The following is a 26,530-nucleotide window of genomic DNA, read 5'->3' as shown; positions in this document are numbered from 1 at the left end:
CAAACGTCACCAAACATTAACTCTGATAGAAGGTCCACTCAAAATCACTCTCCTGCTATTCTCTTCAATGACCTGTCTTTTGCTCTTGGTCCCTGTTGACTTAAACTGCTGGTGGATTTGGGTGAAACACAACAAGCTATGTTGGCAGAGTGAATGGTCCCTTTCAGCAAGTCCTTGCACAAGAGCTCTTCCACTTGTGGAGTGCCATGTTTTGGGGCAAAAATGCACAAGTGTTAAAGTGTTTATTGCCACTTATTATTGCAGCTTTCCTCATAGAAACCCTGAGTCTACAAGCAATTAATTGGAGTGTGTGTGATGTGGGCAGAATGGGTACATGGTGTCACTGTTCTGGCCCACTTGGCCCATTTGGTTTTGCTTTAGAAGCAGGGGTCGCTTTCCTTCTCCGGCTCATTCGCCCCAATGATGATTGAAGTTTAAGAGCTTTCATCTGTCAGGCGCGTGAGCCCCCTCCTTTGTGGTGGTAGGGGGAAGACAGATCCCAGGAGTGGAGAGGAGAGATGAGGAGAAATGAGTTTGTAATCTCTCCCTCCTTCCCTCTAAAGCCGGCCTGTCAGTAAGCTGGCATGCGGGAAGAGAGACTTTAATTTTGGGCCGACTAATCATAGCCCTCCTGGCCTTCCCCCTGTGTCAATATCCATCTGGAAAAACATAGGGAGGAGGATGGGGATCCCGCGCCAAGCTCAAGCACAATTCAGAAGACCCTGACGCACACCAAATAGCACAGTTTCATATGGCTTAAACGCAGCTGGCAACTGGCCTACTGATTTAACATCATCAACCAAGCATTTAGGTTCAGACTCCTGCCTCAAAATGTAAAACTAACAAGTAAGAAGTCCTATTTAGTCTTGGCATTAATGGTTACCTTGGTAATTTGGGTCTATTAAGAGGGGATCATTTCTAATGAGCCCGACCAGGCATCTTTAATAGGCTTATTGTTGCAGTAGGATGAGCCTGTTAGCTTGTTAAGCTGTCTGTCTTGGACAAAGCTTTTAGGATTACAAGACCAAAACTACATTGGTGGGGTGCTGTGATGGGGTGAAGGGTGAGGGGAGGTGTAACGAATGTAGTTGGGGTAATGTAGAGTGTGTAGCGAGTTTACACAGCAAGAAATCTGGCAGATTAAATGATTTAGAGACGACAACAACAAGACTGAGTAATTAGTCTTGATGAATTAATACGCTTCTACCTGGACAGCATGTTTGCTTGTGCAGTTTGCATGTTTACTCGAGTTGATGCGCTGTCCAGTGTTTTGTTTGGATGTGCCTGTCTTATCGCTGTCATTTTGCCACGCATGTTTACACTCACACATAGATGTCCCTATGGGTGTGTTAGCAATCTAGTTCTGTTGTTGGGACAAAATGAATGTTGATGGATGAAAAGGCAGAAATCTGTCTGTCACTGACAGGACATTGTAGTAATCATGCACCATAAATACATGTTTGTCTCTGTCTACTTTAAGTGCAGTCTTAGTTTGGTTGAGCAGATTCATGCACCAATCCAATGTTAGACTCTATACCCCAGTAGCTCAAATACCAGTACCTGCAGAAACCCATCCCTGATCCAGTCCAGTACCAGATCTTTTTCTTCAGATTTAGAATCTGTGTACCACACTGAGTTGAACTCTATGGGGTCATTATTGTGTAACCTGAAGCAACTAAGCTTTGTGGTGCTACTAAAACACTGTCAGTAAAAACAAACTTTTATAGTGACATTAACTAAGTTTACTGTATTGAGCTATTCAGTAAATCATATCTGCGCTTCTCAAGTTTCCAGTGATTCCAGTACTCTGCTCAACTCTGAATTGGGTCATTGTGTCGTCTGTCGATAAATGAATGGGACAAGGATGACTTAGTAGGCTTGCAGCCCACATAACCTCACTAATCCAAAAGTTCTGTGCAATGTGACACTCGTTTCTCACACCCGAGCAGCTACCATTCCCAGTCTAATCAAGGAAACCGCATGTCCTCATTCCCACCGTAAGATAGAAACCCAATGCTGGAGTTTCTCTACACTTCTCCGCCATTCGTGCACCCCATCTTCATTTCCTTAGCCTGTGGTTTTTAGCTGAGCACCCTCTAATTATCTTTTTAAAAGAGATACCAAAGGGAGCATCATCGCTCTTCCCAAACACTATCTGTCTTTAACTTGCTGTTAGACAAGCCCTCTTTCCTCCTCTCATATCATCTGTAAACCTCCGTCAGCACTGTCCTATCCGTCCATCTCTAACCCTTTCTTCTCTCCCCGTTTCTTCAGATCAGGGCTTTGCAGATGTGTGTTTGTGGTCTGGGAAACATCTGCTCGTACAGTAAACCACCTGTACTGTTCGATAGCAATCGGCCCCGCTCTGTGATGTTCGCTTGGCATGCCCAGTGGAACGAAGAAAACACACAAACCTCATAATTACAGACCTGAGAAATGAGGAGAGAGCGAGACAGCTTGTCTTTCATCATAAACTAATGCAGCATCGCCCGTCCTCTGATCTGTTCATAACTCTCCCTCTCGCCTGGTGTTCATCCAAGTCGAGGCTTTACAAACCCTTTATGAAACATTTATGACTGGTAATATTGCATGACTTTAACAGCTTTTCACCAACAGTGCAGAGCAAATGTACCAGTACATAAAGCTCTTTCCCATTATAGGATTGGAATATGTAGACAGAGAAACATTGGAGAGTTGCTTTCTGTCTGGAAACTTTAAGCAAAATTTTGAAATGAAGCAGAGAGGTGTTGTAGACCCTTTCATGTTGACATGAAAATGCAAATGAGGAGCAGTTCCCTTAGAGCATTTTCAGCCAATTTTAGCAAAGCTCAGGAGGACTTGACATGAAAAATGGCATGAATGCAGGCGATACAGTTTCTTTTTACCCTAAACGTGAGGCCCCTTCTTGTTCTGAAGAAAACCCTGCAACTTCTTTGTGTGTCGGTATTTATGTCATCATGAGACTATTGTCTAAATGAATGCTTTCCACTGATGCCCTACTGTGTTTTGGTGGCTCATTGGAGGCAGTAACCATGACGATGCTAGACCATAAACCAACCTCAATTAAGAACAACCACTCTCTTACTGTAACATTCAACCCACAGTGTCATTAAGTTTCCCAGAACCACAGAAAGTGCACCGTGAAGATGATTGGGTGCCTCATTAAGTCGCTCAGGCTTCTCATGCATCTGTTAGCTGTGTCAGGAGCGTTTTAAACCTTGAGTATGGATCTATCACAGGCAACAATGAAGCACACCAGGTGTTACCGATTAGAAATGAAAGATATTAGTACTTGGGATGCTACTACAATATAAGTACCCAAAAAGCTTAACTGCAAACAGCAGATGTTGCCCAACCAGGTTTAATGTCAGCTAATTAGCTCTGGCAAAGAGGGCTACAGATGACATAATGCTGATTCAGCTTTAGATGTGGATTTGAAGATGTTCTGTAGCTTTGCTGTAACAGATGTTGTCCTGTCATTATATCCCAAAAATAACCACCTGAACAGGTCATTTAGTTTAGTACGGAATCTTGTTTGCGTGGAAAAAGTCAAAGAAAACGGCAGAAATTAAGGCGGTTTCCTGAAATATAATGACTTGTTTTTTCTTATTGGTTTTTAACCCTTTCATCTGTTTTTCCCCAGTCGGTAATCTGTTTATGCTTATAACAGTGTTGTTTCAAGTTTCAGCTTAGCATGCCATATTTTTTTGCTTGTGAACAAAACAGGACACTTAGAAATGCTATCATGCAAAGGCTTTGTAATTTCTATTCATTGCAATTTGGACTATACAGAGAATATGTTTTGTTACATTAGGTCAACAATCAGCAAGATTAGTTTTGATCCTAAAGATGGATGGCAATGTGATGGATTTACCTCAGAATACAGCTTCTATAATAATTGCTGCAATGGAATTGCTTTGTAACAGGAACTAGAATTACAATACAATACAAAAAGCAAAACAAAACATTGAGGTGCATAGTCTGCACTTGCCTGACCAATAGTATAAAAGCTGGTGAAGAAAATGATTACATCTGAAGTATTTATTTATTTATTTTTATATATATCTATGTTTCATTTACAGAAGTCCCACTAATTCTTCACTGGAGCTGCCAACTTGTCCAAATCATTGTCCAACTAACTTACATTGGCCAAGCTCTAGCCCAGTTAATTTTTTTGGCTTGTAGTCCCAGCCAAGATTCAGAGACCTTTACGGTGTTTGTAAGCCCCCACTCATCCAAGTAAACTGACTAAGAGCCCATGTTGATTTACGAGAGTGGCATGGCTTTATAACGATGATCATGGTTTGTAATTAGAATGACTCTGACACATTTTCTCAGAGGGAAAAAACCACTGTCTTATCTCAGCGAGACAAACGGCATTTATTTTATGTGCGTGTGACTGTAGACCCACTGATATTTAATGTTCAGGCTTTGCCGCACACATTTTAGTTACTTGAGTGTCTTTGTGTGTGTTTGTAGAGACAGATCCTGACCTGAAAACTTGTCAAATTCCCAGACTAAACACATCCCAGAAGTGTTAAAGGCTCGGCTGGTAACGAGAAACAGTCACCTCTAATAGACACACAGTGTATGATAGTCTCTGTCGGTGTGCCGTCAATCACAACAGCTGTATTCTGGGAAGAGGGCAGAAAGCCCTCCTCCCTCTAACCTTGCTAAGCATTTTTGCTCCGACAACACAACGGAGCCGCAGGGTCTCAAGTTCTTTGCGAGACCCAAACATGACCCCGTTGCCTTGCATAAACACATACACACACACGCACACACACCTCACCCAGGAATACCCCCTTTGTTCAAGGCTCCGGGAAGTGCGAATACCTGGTAGTGAAAACATCCCTCTGACTTGTCTAGGTGTTTTTAGTGGGTTGGAAAGTGTTTGTGTGTGTCAGTGGTGGTGGTGAGGGAATGGTTGTTGTCTTTGGAAAGAACTCCTATCATTTTTCAGGCAGGCCTAGTGTTGAAGGAGCAAGTGTGGTTAAAGGCAAATTACACTGCTAGGAATACATGTAAATATAATTGAAGGTATACTTGTGAAACATGTTTGCAAATAATAGAAATCTCACCATAATGTGTATTGTATTAGAACAAAGGTGTTTTCAATAATTGCACAAACATATGCATAGTTTCCTGTGAAGTATAATAGAAGGCAGGGAAGGAATTAAGAGAATGGAAGTGAAGAATATAGTTGAATGACAGACAGAGAAAAGAGTGAGTTCTGAAGTAAGGGCGTGGGTGGTTTGTTTGCACGACAAAGTTTTTTTTTTGTGTGTGCTTGCCCTCAGGTCTTGTTTGAGGGTGGTCCTTCTCCGCACCACTTCATTTTCCCCCTCGCAGTCTTTGGTGATCTGGAGAGCTCGCTTTAGGTTTTTAATAGCACACACACACACACACACAGGTTGAGCTTTTTGACCACCCCAGTGGAGGTAAAGTATTGTGCAGGTTGCGCAAAACTCTATGAAACAGTAAATGGAGCAGTAAAGAGTGCTTGGCTGTTCTTGGTGTAATATAAAAACAGGCAATGATGAAAGTGATCCAGGTTGTGTATAGTTTCCCAGTGAGGGGTGTTGGTGCTGGTTCTCTTTTAAATATAGACCGGCCAGCTGATTAACAAGATGAATGATGCTTCCATGTGAGTGAAGTTCAAAGATGCTTGCAAAACATTGTCTTTGTGATGCTGTGAGTTCTTCGAGTGTTCCTGTTATTAGAAGCATAATTCTAATTCATTTTTTGGTCATCATTCTTAACAGTAATATTAAAATTGGGTTGCTAATGCATTTGCATTTGTTAGCATTAATCATAAGGTCCAAAAGTGTGTAAACATCCTAAAAAGGTTTGCAGACATCCCAATATGTGATTTTTGAACAGGTCACTTCAAGGCTGTGGGTATGAATGTGCTGCCATAACAGCCTCCACACACTTTCAGGCTTTCCATCAGATGTTTGTCTTTCCTGCAGAGATTAGTGAGGTGCGACGCTGATGCTAGCTGTAGGGATCCAAAATTCTTACACCAAACGTAGTCACAAGGACAAAAAAAAACTTTACTACTAACTTACAAACATTTCGTTGCTGTATGGAGATCAAGTTTCCCGGTTTGTCCGCATATCTGGTTCTCTTAAATGTATTGTCTTTATATTTCTCAGTCATTCTTGCTGTATCTTTATGTCTCACTTTCTGCACCGTTGAACTCTACCCCACCTTCGCTGTCTCCTGGCCAGAGTACCTTTCACTGCCTCTCGCTTTTTCTTCCTCATTGGACGCTACAACCACTCCTCTCCTTCTCTCTCCTGTAGGATAATCAGATTATGTGAGGAATGTGTGAAAGCGGCTGTGTATTCAGCCTCGGAGCTGCTGTCCGATAGTCCGACCTCTCTTGCTGCTATGAAAATGAACTATGGTTACGCTGGAAACGCATACAAATGTCTCTTGAATTTATCGTTTTGAAACTGAGATCCTCTGATGACAGGCTTTGGCATTGATGTCCTCCATTGTTTGCCAGCTATCAGCGCTTTCACCTGTTGTCGGTTAATCACATACCTGTGTGATGGGCAGATGGGCAGAGGGAGTTATGATCAGATCTGGCACAGGGGCAAGGAGATATATGACGTTTGTTGCATCATCACAGATATCTGGCATAAAGAAGCAAGCGCACGTAGTCCGAACTAAAAACCCTTATTGGCACAAACTATTCCAAAACCCAAGTCCAGCATGTGGAGCGAGGAGGGCTGGTTTGTTTAAGACTGCTGAGACAATTGGCACATGGGTCAAATCGGGACTCCTCCTCTGCCTGTAGCCCAAATGTTGACAGAGATGATTTCATATGATTACGTAAAGAGCATAAATGTATCACAGCTGGCTTGGCAGGAGGTGAAATCTTCATCCTCTGTGGAGCGTTGCTGTCTGTCAAAACTCTTGAGTGCAACACATTGCACGAATGCCATGTGCCACTGGTGAGTGCTGCCTTTTCGAACCCAATTTCAGATTTCCATGCTTCTGTGACAGCTAGTTAGGTATAGTGATACACTGTTTAGGACTCCCAAATTGAGCATTTGTGTGGTTAAGTGTCAGATGTCCTTGTAGGCTTCATGGATTTTTAAATCTTTACTCTATTGTATGTTGTTGTAACCCCACAGGTGGTGGTATTGTCTGTGGCATTAACCATCACTGCTGCAAACGGTTGGAGAACTACAGTGTGCAATACACTGGGGTTTATTTTCTTTATTTAACAATGTGTTGATTCATTTATCGATCTATTGAATAAACGTTTATGCCAGAATTGTAGTGAAAATTTTATATTAATATTTTATAGAGCTCATGGTGACACCCTCAGATGTTTTTATGTCCAATAAACAGGACAGGATCCAAGGAGAATAGATTTACAATCACATAGGCAGAAAACCTTCCCATTTACATGCTGATGTCTTTTCTTAAAACATAACTGAACTTATTTATCAGTGATCAAAATGGTTGCTAAGTAGTTTTCTGTTTATTGTCTGATTGACAAATACACATCTTGGTGACAACCAGGGTTAGAAAAATAGATTTTTTCTTTGAAACTTTCTGGCTTTCCTTGATCAATAATATTGTTGTTTATGTAGAAGTTGTTGTTTGTCAAGCTTCTCTCTTGCACATTAGATTTTATTTTTCAACAGATGAGTTAAATTTCACAACAAAGTATAAAGCCAACTTGTGATTTCAATTTCTCAGCCTCACTGAATTTCTCACCTTGGACTTCATTTCAACCTGTCCCTACAGCTACTGTCAAGATGTTCTTGAGTGATACAGTGCACCTTTAATTCCTTCAGTGTCATTGTGATGCGGGATGAAGCTAGAAAAGAACATCAAGCACTCAAAGCCAACTTCTCTTGTGTACACAGGTTAAACCATAATGAACTCATCATTTACTCCACTTGCCCCCTTTAGTCTGCAGCTGTGTTCCAGTATGATGTCGACACGTTTGATGGCATCAGATGTTTACAAAAGGCTTGGGTTGCACCAAAACAGGCTAGGACCCTCATTTTGAGATAGGAGATTGTTATCTGAGTGCCTGTGCAGAGCGTGGTAGCTCTGAGTCACGCTTATGAACTTAATCTGATTCCCTCTGTATCACAACAAACTCTTAGATATGAGTGTAAAGGTGTGTGAACATAAACACACTGAGCTGCCAGCATTGAACCATATTTGATTGTCCTGCTATTGTTTCCCTCTATATGGGAAGCTGGTGTGTACTATTCACCCACAGCTATAATTCTGCTGTGATGTGTTCGTCAGGTGGGCTGCCAAGTCTGTCCCTGCCCAGTGGTTATCAGCCTGCTGGATCTCAGCACTGGACTGTGATTGATTGACTGACTTTAAAGCTCTGTTTTCCATCTGACTACCTGGCTGCCCACTTGTCTGTTACATAACCGTGTTTTGCTCTTGTTCTCTGTCTGTTTAATGTTGGACTACATGGCCAAAAGACACTTGTGGAAGCACAGTGTTCATACTAAAGCATACAGTACATTAGGATTGATTAATGAACAGTTAATGCTGTGTCCTTTTTTTATGTGTAGTTTCTGTTTTGATGGTTTACTGTGCTGTTTTTAGCTGCCTGTGTCCTTATTTTGTAAAAGAATAAACCTGGTGTTACTGATTCTATAACTTGCTATGCCGTTATTTCTCAGTGCCATAGAGCTCCAGTATGTTTTAAAACAGAAATACTTATTAGGGCATCAAATGTGTAATAATTCACAGCTGAAAATACTGTCCAATAAGTGCATGATTTCCTCTTATTGAAATAAAATTGGTGGTAGGAAATATTCATGCAACATCTAGCTTGTAGTGGTGAGTTATATTGTACTAAACAGGGTGATGGTTCATGCTAGAATACCGGTCATCATTACTAAACACAGTGCATCAGTGTCACGGTATCTGCGTAGTTAAAGTTCAGCAAAGGTTTAGGTGGCAGAAGTTTACTCAGAACCAGAATGTGTTCTGTAATTTATCGTTAATACAGGCTTCAGTTGCAGTGAATGAGAGAATGAGTAAAAAATGTGCAGGATGTGACTAATGCACACACACAGTTTTCCTGTTTTTCCAGTTTTCTCATTCAATGAAGAATTACTTCTGACATTTACAGTGTTCTGAGGTGAAGTTTTGCCTTCAAATGAAGTTTTGTAGTACTGGTAGTACATGCCCCATTGGATTCAAGTGTATCAGTTTTGCTGTTTTGTTAGCAGTTCTTGAGATAGTGGTTTGCTGCTGTGTTTAATGTAAAGAATGCAATGGCCGTCTCTTGTCTTCAAGGAAAAATAACCTGACTGTATTGTCTTTGTGTGGTTTTTCTGCAGCGATGGAGGAGCTGGTGTGTGAGCTTCGTCTGTTCCTGGACCTGCTGGACAGGGAGTATCTGAGTGCCGGGGTCCGAGAGAAGAAGACACACCTCTCCAACATCCTGCACAGAGTCCTGTCAGACAAAGGTGAGGTTACAAGCTATATTGCACCTTAAAACTCTTCGGAAACACTTACCTTGAATGGTCACGCAATTGGAGTTAGTGGAATCTAAACTTGTTTCTCAATTATTTATTACATAGTTAGATGCCTGTCATAATCCGCATTCAGTGATGTTTTTCAGCACTTGGCTGGTTGGTAAACTTTCACATGAAGAATAAGTACACAGGTTCGGCCTTGCTTATCGTTTAAATTATGGACACGGACCTCTGTCAAGTTTTCTCCACTGACACCATTTCCAATACTGAGCACCAGTAGTCAGCTTCTTTTCCCAAATTTAAAAATGTATATCCCCTTATCTCTGTTCACTGCAGAGAGGTAGCGAAAACACGTTTTTTTTCATTGCTCTGAAATGCACCGCTTTCAAAGCATATGACAAAACCTCACTTCCTGAGAGTCACTGGGATCATTCTTTCCCAGCTAACATTACACTGTCATCAACTCTTAACTGAAAGTAATGGTAACACACTAACATCCTTTCCGGGCTTTACTAAATTTGATTTAAATTGATGTAAATAGTGTTATCATATCCTAGTCTGAATGCAGACATTTCTGTGTTTATGATGTTTATCTTGTCTTCTGTGTACATTACAAATTGTTCTATTATTAAAGACAATTTGGTGTTTTTTGCCACATAGAGCAAGGATTAAAAATCAGCTCGTAATTTTAAAATACAGTTATCCTTCATGTTGTCAGGCAGGCGTTTACCACATTCCTGTTTTTTTTTTTTCTAGGTTAAATAGAAAGAAAGGGAATGCTGCTTGAGAAATGACGATTAGCTGTCAGTACGCCTCAAATGCAAAGCCAGATATCAACAAGGAATAACTGTATTGGGAAGTCTAGAAGCTACATGGCCAGACTAAACCTTTGTGGGGCCCTAAAGAGAATTTGTTTTGGAGCAGCCGTGAAGGCCTCCAAGCTCCAAGCAGCTGTTATTATCAGAACGGGGCTACATTTGATTTTATGTGATTCATAGTGGTCGGCTGTCATCAGAGGGCCATACTGGTATTAAATACAAAAGATATACAGTTAATGCTATTGTTGGCCAAATATTTTGTAGTTTATGTTGGTGCAGGGCCAAACTAGTTCTGATTGCTTTAATGGTTATGATTATCAACTTATCTTCAATTTCTCACTAAGTTTGTTTGGACAATTTCCTGATGTATTGAATTCTATGGCTACCAATATTCAAATGGGTTTTTTTTAAAATGTATTTATTTATATACAAACATCATTTAATTGGAAATGATAGAGAGTTATGAATGGAATCAAATTTAAATGCAACCATCTGTTTGTTATTTCATTGTCTAGCTGAAGTTGTACACAACAACTGTACCTTGACAAACATGGACACTAAAATTGTCTAGAATTTGTCTTATTTACATGTATTTTTTATTTTTGTTTTGGCACCCACAGAATTCATGTGAAGAGATTCTAACCTGGTGTACATTTCTTATGTTAACAAAAGAAACTATTTTTAGAGGAACAGCTTGGTGGACAGCAGTTCCCTTATTTTGTGAAGGACTCAATATTGGTAAATGGCTGGACCATCGAAGTGCAGATTCAGTAGAAACAGAGAAAATGACAAGACTAATATAGCCTTAAAATATCCTCTTTTTTTTTTTTTAGGAGAGAAACAATTACGACCTGTATCGAGTTGCAACTTCAGAAATTTTACACGTAATTTTTCAAAGCGCCTCCTTGTTTATGTCTGCTATGTATTGTCACTTCATCCTTCCCTCCCAGAGCCTTCGTTCAAGTCAGAGATCCATAGTGGTCTTCCAGCCCCACCTCAGATGCCCCTACCGGAGATCCCCCATCCCTGGCTGGTAAGACTTTTTTTTTTTTTTACTGACCCCAAGACAAGTGCCACATCCTGTCCCTTGTAATGTAGTTGCAGACTACTTACATAGGATCTGTTTTTTGTGGGATGTAATCATACTGGATTTTACTGTAAACAATGCTGACACATTCAGTTTTAGTATGTGCTTTGGTTGTGTAACTGAACAGACGTGTTTCTCCAAATACCAGTCAGCTCTGTGTCACTTTGTTTCCAGTGCTGTGTCTTGTCTTTTTCCATCTATAATGTGACTGAGCCAAGCAGCTTGCTGCCAAAATTCTGACAAGTCTCAGGTGAAAGACATAAACTTTACTTTAGAAGTGACAGTGTTGCTGTGTTTTCTTACAATGCCAAGTTATTCATCATTAAGGATAGACCCATAAAAGTTAATAGGTGCTGTTCCTAAGTCTTGTAATGGAAGGAAAAACAATTGTTGATGGATTCCCAGACGTAAAATGAAGTCGTGTATATAACACATTCCACACCATAATGCCATCTGATCACATGAATGCCAGATTTAACAATACAGCGGGACATGGAAGCCATGTGAGATGTGTTTTTATAGTCACTTGTAAAGCAGTAGGAAGGCTCGTCATGACTTCAATATGTTTCCCCGTCTCACACAGTGCCTTGCATCACTGTGACAGTCAGGGAGGGTCATAACGTCTCCATTATAGCAACTGTATTGTGTGTGTGTGTAAGTGATATAGTGGGAGTGAAATGAGGAGCATGTATGTATAAAGAGATCCTGTGAGGAATAGCAGGGAGTGTGTGTTTGTGTGTGTGTGTGATTGTTGGAGCAGATGCCTCTGATGGAAAGCAGGTGGCTGTGATGGCTCGCAAAGCCTTTTCACCATAACAATAAGCCACAACACCTTGTTCTACATCTCTCACACACACACACGCACACACTGAGGCACAAGGCCTTGCACTGCAGTTTGTAATTAGAACCAGTCCACAGCCTCAGCCTCCTCCGGTCACCCCAGTGTGTGTCTGAAAATCACAGCCGAAGTTTTCCCGGAAAACTAGACGAGAGAGGAGGAGTGATGTTTCTGTGTCTCTACGTTTTTGTCTTGCTTCTTTGTAGCAACTTTTTCCATCCTACAATCAAACCAATACAATAATAAAATGCATAGCACTGCTCTGTAACCGAGACTCCAGTTTCTCGACACTGTCAGGTGGTTTCTCTCACTTTATTCTTTTTACATTAGCATGAACAGGAGAAAGAAATGTAGTTAGCAATAAGTAGATTGGGAACCTTTACATGAAGGTTTATGTCTGACCTTGCATGTAAAGCAAAAATGATGTCAGCTCCCATGTTTGCTTTCTTTTTGGAGCTTCTACATCTCATAGAATGCCATCAATGGGAATGTATTTTATTTTGCACAGAGTATTGACAACTGTCAAGTATCAGCAGTTGTTCAGATTTGTGATCTTGATTTGAACACATTTGGCAGAAAAGAAGCCCACACAGGACTGGATTGTGGGTGAGCTGCAGGGGTTTTCTGTATGGTACTGGCTATACTGTCAAAACCACTTACATGTATTTGAAAATGAAACTTGTCGGCAGGATGTCTGGCTGCAAAATCAAAAGACTGGATGAAACCCCCAAATTTCTTTGCTCTGCTACAATTTGTTTTAGGAAATGTCAATATGTCCTCAGTTCTCAGAAATGACAATAGTAGATTTTATCCAAAGAAATGGGGAACAGATATCCATGTTTATTTAATTATGACCTGGTGAGCAACAACATGCAATGGACACTGGCAGTACAACTGTGCAAAAATAACAACGACACCAATGGCATAAGCTAATAGAAACATTTCACAGTCGGATGTTGCATCAGCAAAATAGAAATGAGTGAAGAGCGAGTTTAAAACATTCTGCAACCAACAATTACAACACTAAAACATACTAAATTGATATAGAGCCACATATATATGTATAAAAAACTCTACAAGTAACATATGTGCAGGGTGTTCAGAGTAACAGCAGTGAAGTATAATTCACATAAATATACTTGGATGGAAATCAGCTACTGTCTTTTATTTTCTTCCAGCTCCCTGTCTCTCTGCTTCTGTCTCTCTGCTCTGAAATTACCATCCATCACGTTTCCACACTGACCTCTGGATAAGCTGTCCAGGCTGAGAGGGAAAAAAAAAAAAAAGTTTTGCTCCCTTTCTCCATTCCCCATTCTTCTAAGTTGTATAAATTTTAGCCTGCAACAAATGAACAAAAAGATAGACGCGTAAAAAGAAGAGAGCGAGGAGGAGACTGTCAAAGAGGAAAGGAGTGAACAGGGTAGAGAGTTAAAGAAACAAAGAAGAGGATTTAGTGTAGCACCCTGTTTAGTCATGTGTCGGATGAAGTTATTTTCCACAAAAGAATGTGGAAGGATTAGTCTTGAGTTATTATTGGTGAATAAGGATAATGAATAGACAAGAGAGATCCGGTGAAAGAATAGAGGAGGAAGAGACGGCCTTGGCCATGGTCTGTCTGTGACCCGTCAAGCCTCAGTGCTGAGCCAAACCAACACTCTCTGCAATAGCGAGGGCCTGTGGTTTTAGAAGCTGCATCAGTGCTCTGTCTACTCCGAAGCCTGTGGCAGCCATTTTGATTATTCACTGCTATATAAGGAATAATTAGTTTGGAGTAGCTCATTTGATTTACAATGCAATTGTAAATGTTTAGTGAGAGGACAGTGTTATTGCACTAATCCTAAATTACTCAGACAGAAAAATTGCGTGAATAAGACGGATCTTGTCATTTACACAACACAAAAAAGGAAGTAATCAAACTACACAAACCTCCACGATGCGTTTACTCGTTGTGGAATTGTTCTGCAGTTTGTCGGCTAGATAGATAGATAGTCAAATTCCCACCACTGGTTATTGCATATACTGAGCACAGTAGACTGATATGAATACTGTGGAAGCTAATTACTGCCAACATGGTGAAACAAATAGATCCTGTAAGTTATTATAATGCGAAACCTTAGGACATAATGACTTGGTATTTCACAATAATGAGATGCTTTCTAAAAAAAAAATAATTATTTAGTGTCTTAAAATAACACAAAACATTCTCAAAATGGCATGTCTAAGTAATATGCTAGTATCTTAAAATAATTAGAAACTCTCTCAAAATAGTTTGTAGCCAGTGTGCAGTAGTAAACGAACTAGAGGTTTCAAATGACTTTTAGTTAAGCACTGCATTAGTAAGAGATTTTGTTAGCCCAAAGTGCTATCAAAATGAAACTATTGTTGCTGTGTTTTTCTAAAATCGTAGGAAATTAATGCATAAAGCCGCGTATTTATTGTATTTCATTTGGCTAGCAGTGCAGACATGCTAAGTTCACGTCACAGATGAGGAACACGTTTCTGGCAGGCATTGCTAACTGTTTCCTCAACAGGATGGAATTTGCCTCTTTACATAAATATATTTATATAAACATTAGCTGGCAGGGAAATTATTAATGAAACTTGTGGTTAAGATGATATGTTAAACTTATTTGCAATTAAGTATGGAGCTATGCCACAATTGTCTGTGTATTAGCTATTTTTTGTTTGTTTGTTTTTTTTTAACACTGCCAAGGTCGTTGTTCAATAGCATTGCAAAATATCCAAAATAGTGAGCTGATGTGAAGACATACTAGCATGCCAACACAGTTTATCTGTTACAAGATCATGATAGTCACATGTAGGTTTCTCCTTGGCTTTAGCATTAGCAAAACGAAACAAAGAGGTGATGTGTGCAAGCTACTAGATTTGTTTCCCAAGGGCAGATTTGTTGTTGACTCCCGTACACACGCACACATACGCAAACACAAACAAAAACACTAATGTAATTAGAGATCAGGAGACCCAGCAGGATATCCACTAACCAAACAGACATGCATTGAGCCTTTTTTTTCAGTTTATCAAGCTAAAACTGGTCTGCTTTGAACCACCCTGTTGCCTTCCCCTTATTGTGTGTTCATAGGAAGACGATCCCTGGACAACAAAATTGAAGTCTAAACAAAAGAAAAGTGCAAACCTTGGCCCAAAAGAAGCTTGCTCGTAAATGCTGAATGCAAAGATTACACGATTGTATTTTACCATATTTTAACATTTATTTTTGTGTACTCTGTAGGTTTATTTGTAATAAAATGTCAATTATAAAAGCAATCCGTTTCCCAGAGACAAATGTGATGTCTTCAAATGTTTTTTTTTATTCATTTTATGATGATATAAAACAGAAACACTGCAGTGTCACACATAATAAAAATATCTAAATAATGTTACATTTTCTATTAATTGGCTAACTAACCAATAAATGTATTATTTTAATGCTAAAGTGGTAACTGCAAAAAACTAATCCGCCAATATAGTTTATAACATGAAAAAACGAATGGATTTTAAATGAAACTAATAATGTTTATTCTCCAAGGAGTGGGAAACCTTGCAAGGTGTTGTACTATAAAGAGGTGTGTGCATGTGTGCGCAGGTGTGAGATAAATCAGTGAAACGGTTCAGTTTGCTCACACACAGAAACTGTATACACTCACACAGAATCACATCAGCTTGATCCTCTCCACATCACTCACCTCATAAATCTCTTCAGCCATCTAAGGAAGAGGATCGCTGCATTATTTTACAATGTGCTACATGCCACACTCAAATGCACGTGCACACACAAGCACATAAACACACAATCACACAAACACACCCAAAAACAAAGTCTGGCTCTAATTAGATCATAATGACCACTAAGTGTGACCTAATCCCTGCGAAGACAACAGCAGTCTTTCTCTATTTCTTTTGGTCTCCTTTCATATCCAAGATTTATGCTACACTAATATTGCTCTTTTATCTTTGGCATGAAATGCATTCCTGTCATCAACGAGCTTAGTGTCTAAGCCACATGAACAGTTTCCATCCAGTTGCTGAATAGTTTGAACAAAAGGCCTGAAAAATAAAAATGTAAATTATGTGAGTCTCCATTAAACTGCATTGAAGAAATTGACTTCCAGATAGAGAAGGATGGAGCTCCGTCCACCATGAAAAGAACAAGCATTTGTTAACTTTTGAATGTAGTGAGGTTTAGAAATACACCTACACAGTCGAGGAGCTTCAGATGAGTTCAGAAGCGTTACATTTCTGTTTTTTGTAATAGTGCACACAGCTATTTGTAGCAGTTTTAATTTGTGCAACTTTGTGGTGCAAAACTTTACATCATTGTCCCCAATCTTTATACAATTAAATTTAAAATCAACTTTTACAAGTTCTGCAAGCCCAAGGTAATGCCTTTAAGTTGTTTGTTTTGTCCAACCAAGAATCTAAAACCGCAACATTGTACTCTTAAAACAATCTAAGCCAGAGGAAAGAAGAAAACCCTTACATTTAAGAGGCTCAAACCTCAAACATTTGACTTTTTTTTTTTGACTAATTATTTTAGCACTAATGGTTACTACAGTTGCCTTTCAGTCTGTATTCCAGTCACATCATCAGTTGCATCCTAAGGGCCGTGCAAGCTCCACAGCAGCAGAATGCGGACCAGTCCCCTCGCTTGTTGAAACACAAATGATTTCCATCTGTGTTGATGTTGGAGAGCAGTGCCATCCCCCCCCCACCCCCCTCTTCACCCTCCTCCTCTACCCATTCCTCCCCCCCCTACCCTCATCTTCCCCGAAACAGAGCCTCCCTCGCTCCGCTAGTTAACCATCCAACACACATGCTGAGGTGTCTTGCATCACGCATACAGTAAAAATTCACGGCATGCGTCGTGTTTGTTTGCTTTCTCTTTTGCACCTAAAGCACCGAAGCTTACAGAAGTGTGCTCACGTGATGGACATACTGTACACACTGACTGGGTTGCGTTATCCGTAGCAGTCTGGATCTCATTTGGAATTCATTTCCTCCCCTCATTTTGAATCAGACAACCCCCTCCCCCTCAAGCACTTCTGAAGATAAATATGCGTCTCAGCCCAAACCTTATAGCTGCCAGTGCTGTACACACAATGTCTACATCCACCCATATGTATCGTTAGATATCACTCGTGGTTGGGAGTAATCATGGTTGTTTGAACCCACCATCTTGTCACTGCACTTCTTACCCACTCAGAAGACATTTCCATGTTGGTGGCCGTAGACAAGCAGCATTGTATTTGGAATAAATGTAGGCCTGCTGTATATTGCCAAACCAAATGTTTTCTAGCCTGAAGGGGAAACACACTGTTGCAAGTAAATGTGTCACTGTGCCGTGTCAAGCTACAGAGAACGTGCAGAGCAATTGTTGGCTCACGAGCACATTTGCAATCGAACCAGCCCTGCCTTTGCATGTCTTAAGAAATTACTTGCCTTCAGGAGTTCATCACAAGGCTTGTTTTGGTCTCCATTTAATGCTGATGAATCTGTTTTCATATTGGACTTAATTCCTCAGTGGGGTTCCCCTACTCTGTGGCTTAGTCGACCACAGCAAAGCCTTCGGTGACATCAGCAGTATTGTGTCATCGACTTCAGACAGCAAATGACGTTGTTTAACGGATCATATTGAAAGACTTTGCCACTGGGGTAACCAAAAAAGTGGCAAATTGGAGATTGATTAAGTCTTAACTGCAGTGAGCATTGGGACTTAACTAAGTGACACATGCCCACCGCATGGTTAATCTTGGGGGCCAGAACTGGTTCAGCCTACTTACACTAACACTCTTTGGAAAAAGTCCCTGCTGAGAAACTGGAGCACGGATGGAAAACCTATTTCACAACTTTTTTTTTTTTCCCACTCTAGTGCTTTTGAAGGCATTTTACAATGCCAAGTTTTTCTTTTCCTGACACATGATGTGATCGAAGTGACTTAATAAAGCACTGAGGGAAAATAGAAGGTATTTCTGTCGTCTGTTATAGAACTAATGCAGTTTATTGTTGTACTAAATGTAATCTTTCGGGGCTTTGCTAGACAAAAGAAAAATATATTTCTTGGTTACTGGTAGTCCATTCGGTCTTAATTGATAATCTTGCGTCAAAATGGGGGGAAAAAAAGCAGAAAACATTTTAAAATCGTTTTCATCTCAGTTGCGTGCTGAATAACAATTCTACAGGGCAATGTTGCAATTCCCAGTTTACCTTCATGGTGGCTGTGTGGCCTCTGTTGCAGTGTAGACACGATGATAAACAAGTGTGTCTGTTTGCCTTATTGTTTCAGTAACCTGATGTCATTGCAGTTGGTTACAGGTTTATTTCAGATCACCAGTTTCCCTGTTACTGGAGAATTTTGTTGACCACAGCTCTGCAAATGAAGATGTACCTGAGGCTGCTGTTGACTGTTTTTGGATTAAAGCCAAATTGGAACATAGAAAATGACGTAGCGATTCGGGGCACATATCAGTTGATATGCCCACTGAATCACCAAAATGCGTTTTAACTGCCCTGAGAGAAGTTTGGACTGAAGTGGGAATCTAATATAGTTAACTCAGCTGCCTTGACCATGGTGCTATAAATGCTAAAGTAGTTTTCCAGGCTGAATTTCCAACTTAGAGAGCCAGCAGATCTCTTAAATTAACTTGAACTCCTTTTTATACTACTCTGCAATAGTTACAACAATATGACTTTAACATATAGCCTAATCTGCCTGATGGTCCTTGTGTAGTCGCCCATTCACACATGCATTCACACACTAATGGTTGTAGAGTAGTAGAGCTGCCATGCAAGCTTGTCATGCTGTGACAAGCTCATGTACTTTAGCTTTAATTTTTTTTTTCTTCTTTCAAATCAAGCAACATAATGCAAGACTATGTGTTTTTCCAACTTAACAGTTAAGTATTTAAATCACTGAAACACTTCACTGCTGTAATGGTGGTTATTGGTGGGATGTGATCTTGCCTAACCAGACTACGACTTGAAATGCTAGCGTTTAGGTAAAACTTATGTATATTTATCAGAGCTAAAGGCATCAGTAAACACAGTCATTCAAGTTGTTCAAAGACGGCTTTTTACAGGTATGTTCATTCAGTTCTAGTACAATAGCCCGGTTCCATTCTAGATATGAAATCACTCTATAGCACAGGGAAAGCAGGTCTACTCCACCCTTCTTTTCCAAAGCAGCAGACCACCAGCTCCTGTCGTCTCCCACCGGCTCCTGCTGACCCACATTTACACCTCATTGTGAGGTGAAAGAAATGCAGGAAACACCCAACCCAATCTCACTCTCCAGTTATTTTTTCAGTCCAGCTGGCAAGCTGGCACTTCCGCCAGAAACAGCACTCTGGTGAACACACCTGTCCCGCAAAATGCACACTTAACTGGCCCGCCTGAGGCAGGAAAGAGGGAAAGTCATGGAGGGGAAATAAAGAATGGAGTTTCAAAAATGGGAGTTGTGAGAAAGGTTTTGTTTTGTCAGAGGTAACACTAGCATGGGTGGTTCATGTATAAACAGAGAGTTGGAACACTTAGATGTGTATCTCAGAGGTTGGCAGGTCTTGAGCTTGGATGAGGCCTTGAGTCCTGCAGAGAGGGGATTTTGTTAGAGAGATTTAGTGTGTGTATTTGTGTACAGTATATGAACCTTTCAGAGTCTAACTTGTCTTTTGTTTCTTTCCATTTTACTGCTTTCTATGTTTGAGTGTCTTTAAATATATACTGTACTTGTACATTGCAAAAGAGGGCTTATGTAAATAGTGTGTGTTGGCTAATCAGTTGACATCCGGATTGAGTTCCTCTCCCACACAATGAGGCTTTCAGTAGTGCGACTGGAAAGCTGCCACTGATGTAACCATCATAATGTGTGCTATGGTTTGTTATCACAATGCTCCAGCTGATAAGCCAAATTTATAAACAGAGTGTCTGGCAGAGCTAAAAATCTGTGTATAAATAACTGAGATCATGCAATTGCTTTTTCTTCTAAGATGCTCCATCAGTCTGGTTTTTACATACCAGCAGAGTGAAGATAAAATGAATACACAGCGATAAAATACTGTCGACTTCCAACTGAAGACCTAGTACAGGCTGTAAAATGTCAAGCCTTAGTCTGTGTTTTACAAGCTGGTGGTCTCAAGGTTATTCAGGGACAAAGTTCAGGACATGCTGTGTCAACCAGAGGCCGATGGGTAACTAGCACAACATAATTTTGCTCTTTGTGCTTTCATCTTCTCCTGCTGTCTGGCATCAATTTATAAGTCATTGCCGTTACTTGACCTCATGCTTAAGCCTCAAAGAATGCACAGGGGAAGGTAGTGTGTGCATGTCCACATTTTGTCCCATCTGTTGTTTCTGCGCTGTTGAGTTTTATGGCAGGTTTCAAAGTGACGAAAGGTCACTTTACTCTGTCATATTGCTTGGAAACCTTTCAAATGTTTGGAGGTGTCCTAATACTGCAACAGATGATCTGAAACGTTTGGTCGGTCCTTGGTTAATCTGACTAAAGACACGGCTGAAAACACATGTTCTTAAATAAATATGGATAACGGTAGCATGGAAATGAGAGCAGCAGCTGGGACCAGCTGCAAAAATCTGGTGAAGGAAAGTGAAGGAGTTACTCTCCCTCCTTCCCTCATATAACTACCATCTAGGTGACCTTGGGTAATGCACTTAACCTCCAGTTGTACAAGAAGAGAGGCAACCAGAGGCCAACAGTGGAAGGCTGCGGTTGCACTGAGCAGCTCCCAGATGTCAGTCGTATAACTATGAGGCTAGGTGGTACTAGAAAAGAGCAGGGGGTCAGCAAAACCTTTTTCTGGATAAATAAAGTTTTAAGCAAATCTCTTAGAAAACATTTCTCCCATTAACAATGACCTTGGGGAAACAGATGCTCTTATTTCATGATTTTTTTCATTTTATTTAATGGAAGTAGTATTTAGCATGAAAAGAAAATCTAACTATTTTGCCTTTCCCATATACATTGGTTCCGAATATCCCCGACCCAACAATCCCAAGTCTGCCTTGGCTCCTTAAGTGATATGCAATTGCGTGTCTCGATGAGAACAGTTTGATGCCAAAGCATTGAATATATGTGTGTGTCACTGTAGAAAAGCAAGGGTGTTTACCAAAATACAGTGGTGCTACATCAGTAACGCAGTGAAGCTGTGTAAGCTATAATATCCCATTTAAAAATCCTCTTTCAATGATAACATTTATGTTTATAGACACATAAACATGAGAGTCTCTTGAAGGTAGGATACCAGCGACTTTACTTTAGCCATTGGCCACTGGATTGGATGGACAGATGGCTCTAAAATTCTCATGCTGAGTAGTAAATTGAAGGTTATCACACAGATTTGTACCTTTTGAATTCTTTTCAAGGAATAATGTGTTTTTCAGTGCTCTTGAATGTGTTTTGTCTTTGCACCAGCTAGAAACACATTTGCTCAGACTTTAGATAGTTTTCCAAGAATTATGGGAAATGCAGTTTTCCTTTTCCATGTCCTTTCCTAAGGGAGTGGCTTTCCTGTGTCCACTCAGTTTATCCATTCCAGCGTCCCACTGGCACCGTGGCAGAAACATTTATTCAGGTCCAGTCCTCCTACTCAGGGCAAAAATGGATACTTGGCATAAATGTTTAGATGTAAGTTACAGGCCAGTGCTGGAGCAGCAGACAAACCTCCCACTCAGAGTATCCAAACCAAGGTCAGGACTCCTTTACCACTACCTAATTACACATTATGACTGTGGAATTCTGGCATTTCTGATCTGCATCCATGGACATGACCTGTACATGCTGCTCTACTTTGGGTTGTAGCAGTGTTTCCTCTAGAAATGTATTCTTGTCAAGGAGGAAAAGGATTTAGACCCTGATTGGGACAGGAAAACTGACTTTACACTGCTATATTAGTGCTTTTAGTGGGTCAGGAGTTACTTTAGAATAATAAGTTGGCAGTGACACTTGCATTCCCTAACACTCTTTGTTTGGTCGTAAGTTACAAGTTAAAAATATACAAGCATGCAGATGGAAATCATACACAATACAAGTGATACACCCTATTTGTGCAAACAGCTACCTTACAGCCAACTTGTTAAAACTGGAGTTTTTATGGTTTTTGTGTTGTCTATAAACTAAAATTTTGTGTAGGATCAAATGACGAAGTGATGAATCTGTGACACTAATCTTGGATGCCTGCCGTGAAACTGTGCTGATTGTATAGATCTTCTGTGCGACCGGGCTTAAGATGTGTGTGAAACATCCACGGTTTAGAATTTGAAACTTCTTTGCAGCAATGGTAGGACTGGAGACATACATATTTGCAATGTACAAAAATAGCTGTGTCAGCGTTGTTTTCTATGATAAAATTATGGGTGTCGTAAATTCTGCCTTCGGTTAATGACAAAACCCCAATGGTATAGCATATTTGGTGTCACGGTTCAATTTAGTTGAATCTTTTAATCCAGATCCAGTCAAAAATCTGCTTCCAAAGACTGTATCAGCTCTGTCTGCTCAAAATCATGATGTTGAATTTGAAAATACCTTTTGTGGTCAATTAAAAAGCTGAAGAACAGCCTGACTTTTTCCCTGTTAGAGACAAACATCCCTGCAAATGAATGTGAATGTTACTCTTTAACTGCAGGATGTGTGGAAGTGTGTAACGTTATGTTAATATAGCCATGTCATGCTAAAAGGTAATGCTATGTCATTGTTGAGTTCATAACTTGTTTCCATAGTCCCCAGGTGAAAAAAACTCCAAAAACTTAATTGCAGCTTTCAAGAGGTTCCATCTAATTTAATTTGAAGTGAATGAAGGGAACAGGTTGATGAAGATTCTGAACCGTGACTAATGAAACCCTATTCAGATCTTTATTAAACACACTGCCCTATGTAGAAGCAGATGACGTGGATCAGTCCATGTTTCTCTTTTCTCTTTTTTCTTTGTGTGTTAGCAGTGTTACAGAATATGTTTATGGTCAGCAGAGGGGCGGTATGCATTGTCTGAGGTGAACTGGTTTCAGTGTGTTGCAGTGTAATTGATCTGCAGATCAAGGGTGCAGTACGGCCAAGCTGTTGTGTTGGAGAATGAAAACAGACTGTGTGTTTATGTGCACGTCTGTATACAACTGTGTGCAAACACCCTCCTTTCACCCCAGTTTCTCTAAGCTTTGAGTCACTACATAGCAGAGCAATGGTGTCACCTTCTCCGGAGTGTAATGTAATACATTCTGCTGCACTCCATGAAAAATGTTTACCCAAACAATTGGTTTCTGCTTGGTTATTAATGATATTACTGTTGCCTTTAAGTTTTCTAAAGAAAGTCATTGTGATGTGAGCTATGGAGCAAAAGCTTTCATATCAACAATCTTTCTCCACCAACTCAGACAGCCAGTTTCACATCCACATCTCAGACCTGTTATTGTGCCTTATTGTTTGACTGTCTAGGCTGAGTGCTTTCATACTTTTCGCTTCTCTGCCTCTCTTTCCTTCTGTCTTTCTCTCCAGAGGAGTATTTTTTTTTCATTTTAGGGCAGGAGTAGGGAGGAGTTCTCTGGCAGGGCAGCGTATCCCTGCCAAGAAATGAGTTCACCGAACCGCTGTTTCCCCCAAAGGAGATACGATAAGGTTTCTGCTAGAGGCCTGGCCCGCCACTTGACTTATAGATGAATCAGGAAAAAGAAACAGGCGGGATGAAGAGAAGGATTAGGAAAGGGGAGGCGGATGTATTGAAGAAAGTCAGCTTTGCACTGAGCATGATGAACCAAGAATGTCTTAAATGACACTTTTACTTTTTATTATTAGAATATTGAATCTTATAATTTTGTTTGAAGAAAAATCCCAAGTTTCAAGCTCAATTCTAAAGAACTAGTTAAGATGGATCTCTTTACACAAAAAAGTGATAAAAGACAGATGACGAGGGAGATAAGGAAGACTATGGCAGTTGGCTTGGAGGGGAAATTGTAATGAAATTGTGTGGAGTTGAGTCCGAGAGTTTTAAATATTTTTAATGGACTGTTTGGCAGATGGTGTTGGAGGCCTGGTATTTATCAGTGTTGGTTTTTCATCTCCAGGATTTGTCTGTTTCAAGGCTTGACTGTAATTTAGTATTGAATGGTAATGAGTTGACTTGGCTCATGTATTAAAAAATTGGCTACTGCATCATGTTAGACTTGACAAAAGCAATAGCACATGTGGGATTTTCATTGATGGTAGGAGGTTTTAAAAGCAATAACTTCACAAGGCAAGATTTCATTCTTTGCAAAAATGTGTATTAGTAAAGCAGCATAGACCCTTCAGTTGAGGAGAGGTTTTAATGAAGTTCACACACTTGATGGAAGTGCAGCGCCCTCCCTCCAAATACCAATCCTAGTACCAGTGTTCACTTTTGTTTTCAGCATTTAATTGTGTCTGATCCACTTCATATGATGGTCCCAATACTGATGGATGTGAGCAGTACGATAGGACATTTTCTCACATATGACCTTGAAACATTAGCCAAAATCAACAGAACTGGTTATATGTTGCCATCAGACTGGCTGTTAAGCCTACAAAATCAGCATTTTTTGCCTCTGCCTTTTGTAACAAATAACAAACTTGAGGTTATCAGTAACATCAGCAAAGAAGGGCCAGCTGCAGCTTTTTGTTAGACATTCTTGATTAATAGGTTAAGTTGTAAGGAGGTTGTTTAGTTGAAAATTGTGACAAGCATGTTTTTATCTTTGCAAAATATAGACAGCTGACTACTTAAACATATATGGTGAGCTTCAGGCTCACTTCACATGACTTTTGAACAAAACCTTCTTTTGCAAATAAAATATCTTCACATGATCGAAATACAGAACTAGTTATTCAATAAGAAGTAGTCATGCATGTGTTCTAAAGAGATGACCCCTTGTTATTGTGTACCAGATTAATTTAGTTCCGTTTGTTCAAGACGGATATGGGAAAAGGCCAGAAATTCCAGAAAAATGCTAGGTGGTGAAGTATTTAGTTACACATGTGTTACCAAGGTCATCTTTACACTCACAGACAACTTAAATTCCGTAATTTGAGGTCATATTCAAATTACAAATGTATGCTTTTAGGTGCAGGGTCAAAGACAACCTACACACATCTTACATCTCTCATTTACCCAACGAATAGCCAAAGAATTATGAAATATCTTGTAGAAAAATACTTACATTCAAACATACTATAAAGTTTTATGGGCCTAAAAGAGTTGTAGCAGTAAGAAAATTGTAGGTCACTTTGCAGAAATAGCAAGCATAATCCTCCCTAATAGATGTTTTTTTCATAGCATGCCGATTCCCCAATAGGCTTGTTTAAACAAAATTCAATAGTTCTCTTTCATTACAGAAATGCCACACTTATGGCAGAGTGACTGTAATATTGGACGGTCCAGTGTTGCAGTGACACATACTTTCTGCACTTTGAAGAAGTTCGCCATTGGGGCTGCACATCAGCCAAACCCTTTTATGAATGTTCCATGTTGCTACAGCGGTGGATCCTGACATCACTGCAGCTCTGACGCCTGATTGGGTCAGCTGAAACCAATGGCCCATAGCACACAGAGTTTCATAATAGTTATGGTGTTTCCCCTTTTTATAACCGGAAAATCTGCGCTGCCACCAGTAAATAAAATGAAAAGAAACATCAAAGGGGTTTTCCATAAGAGGAAAAAGTCTGCGGCAATCGCAGCTTGGCATGATCTTTGTGAGTAGGTTTTTCAGAGGGGCTTAGAGTGTGGCCCTTATAAGGTCTTTACAGCTTGACAACATTTCATGCACTTGAGGCTGTCTCGTCCTGGCTTGTAGTCTGTGTAGGCCACTTGTTAGAAGAAACGTTAAGCTTTTAATGGACTATACTTTTATTTGAATTCATACCTGTAAAAATTCTTTCTTTCCACTCATCTAAATGAACAGCTGTTCTACATCACCTTACTCAATAAGAAAATTCGACATAGCTTGAAGCCTAATTTAGGTGTTTTTGTGTCACGGTTCTGGTTGTGTGTCACACTGGCGTGGTTTATTGGGACTTCATGAAATTTCAGAGGCAGCATGATTGCATGCTAAGTTATTGAAAGACAGGAGTGGGGACTTACAAATATAAATATTATCACGAGACTTTTATGATTTCGCTTCATGGACATATAAAATAAATACGCACTTCAGACTACACACGTTGTTCAGCCACATTTCTGTGTTTAAACACCCCGTGTGTGGCGCCACTGAACACCAGTAGAAAAGTACTGAAAAGAAAAGGTAATGTGCCTTCAATGAAGTCCATCCATCCATT

At 40.1% G+C, this 26,530-nt stretch overlaps 1 protein-coding gene across 2 annotated transcripts in view; it reads left to right on the top strand.

Moving 5' to 3' along the window:
• The window catches only part of afap1 (actin filament associated protein 1), a 53,454-nt gene that overhangs the window by 2,578 nt on the left and 24,346 nt on the right, over window positions 1–26,530 (top strand). For both annotated transcript variants that reach the window (XM_008287936.1, XM_008287935.1), the window contains exons 2-3: window positions 9,345–9,473; window positions 11,251–11,333. In XM_008287936.1, coding sequence (XP_008286158.1) covers window positions 9,345–9,473; window positions 11,251–11,333 — 212 coding nt within the window. The remainder of the gene's footprint in view (window positions 1–9,344; window positions 9,474–11,250; window positions 11,334–26,530) is intronic.

This window comes from Stegastes partitus, unplaced genomic scaffold, assembly GCF_000690725.1.
Source record: "Stegastes partitus isolate 25-593 unplaced genomic scaffold, Stegastes_partitus-1.0.2 Scaffold529, whole genome shotgun sequence".
Classification (NCBI taxonomy): domain Eukaryota; kingdom Metazoa; phylum Chordata; class Actinopteri; family Pomacentridae; genus Stegastes; species Stegastes partitus.
Note: the sequence above shows the minus strand (reverse complement) of the source record. Positions and strands in the feature narration are given on the sequence as shown.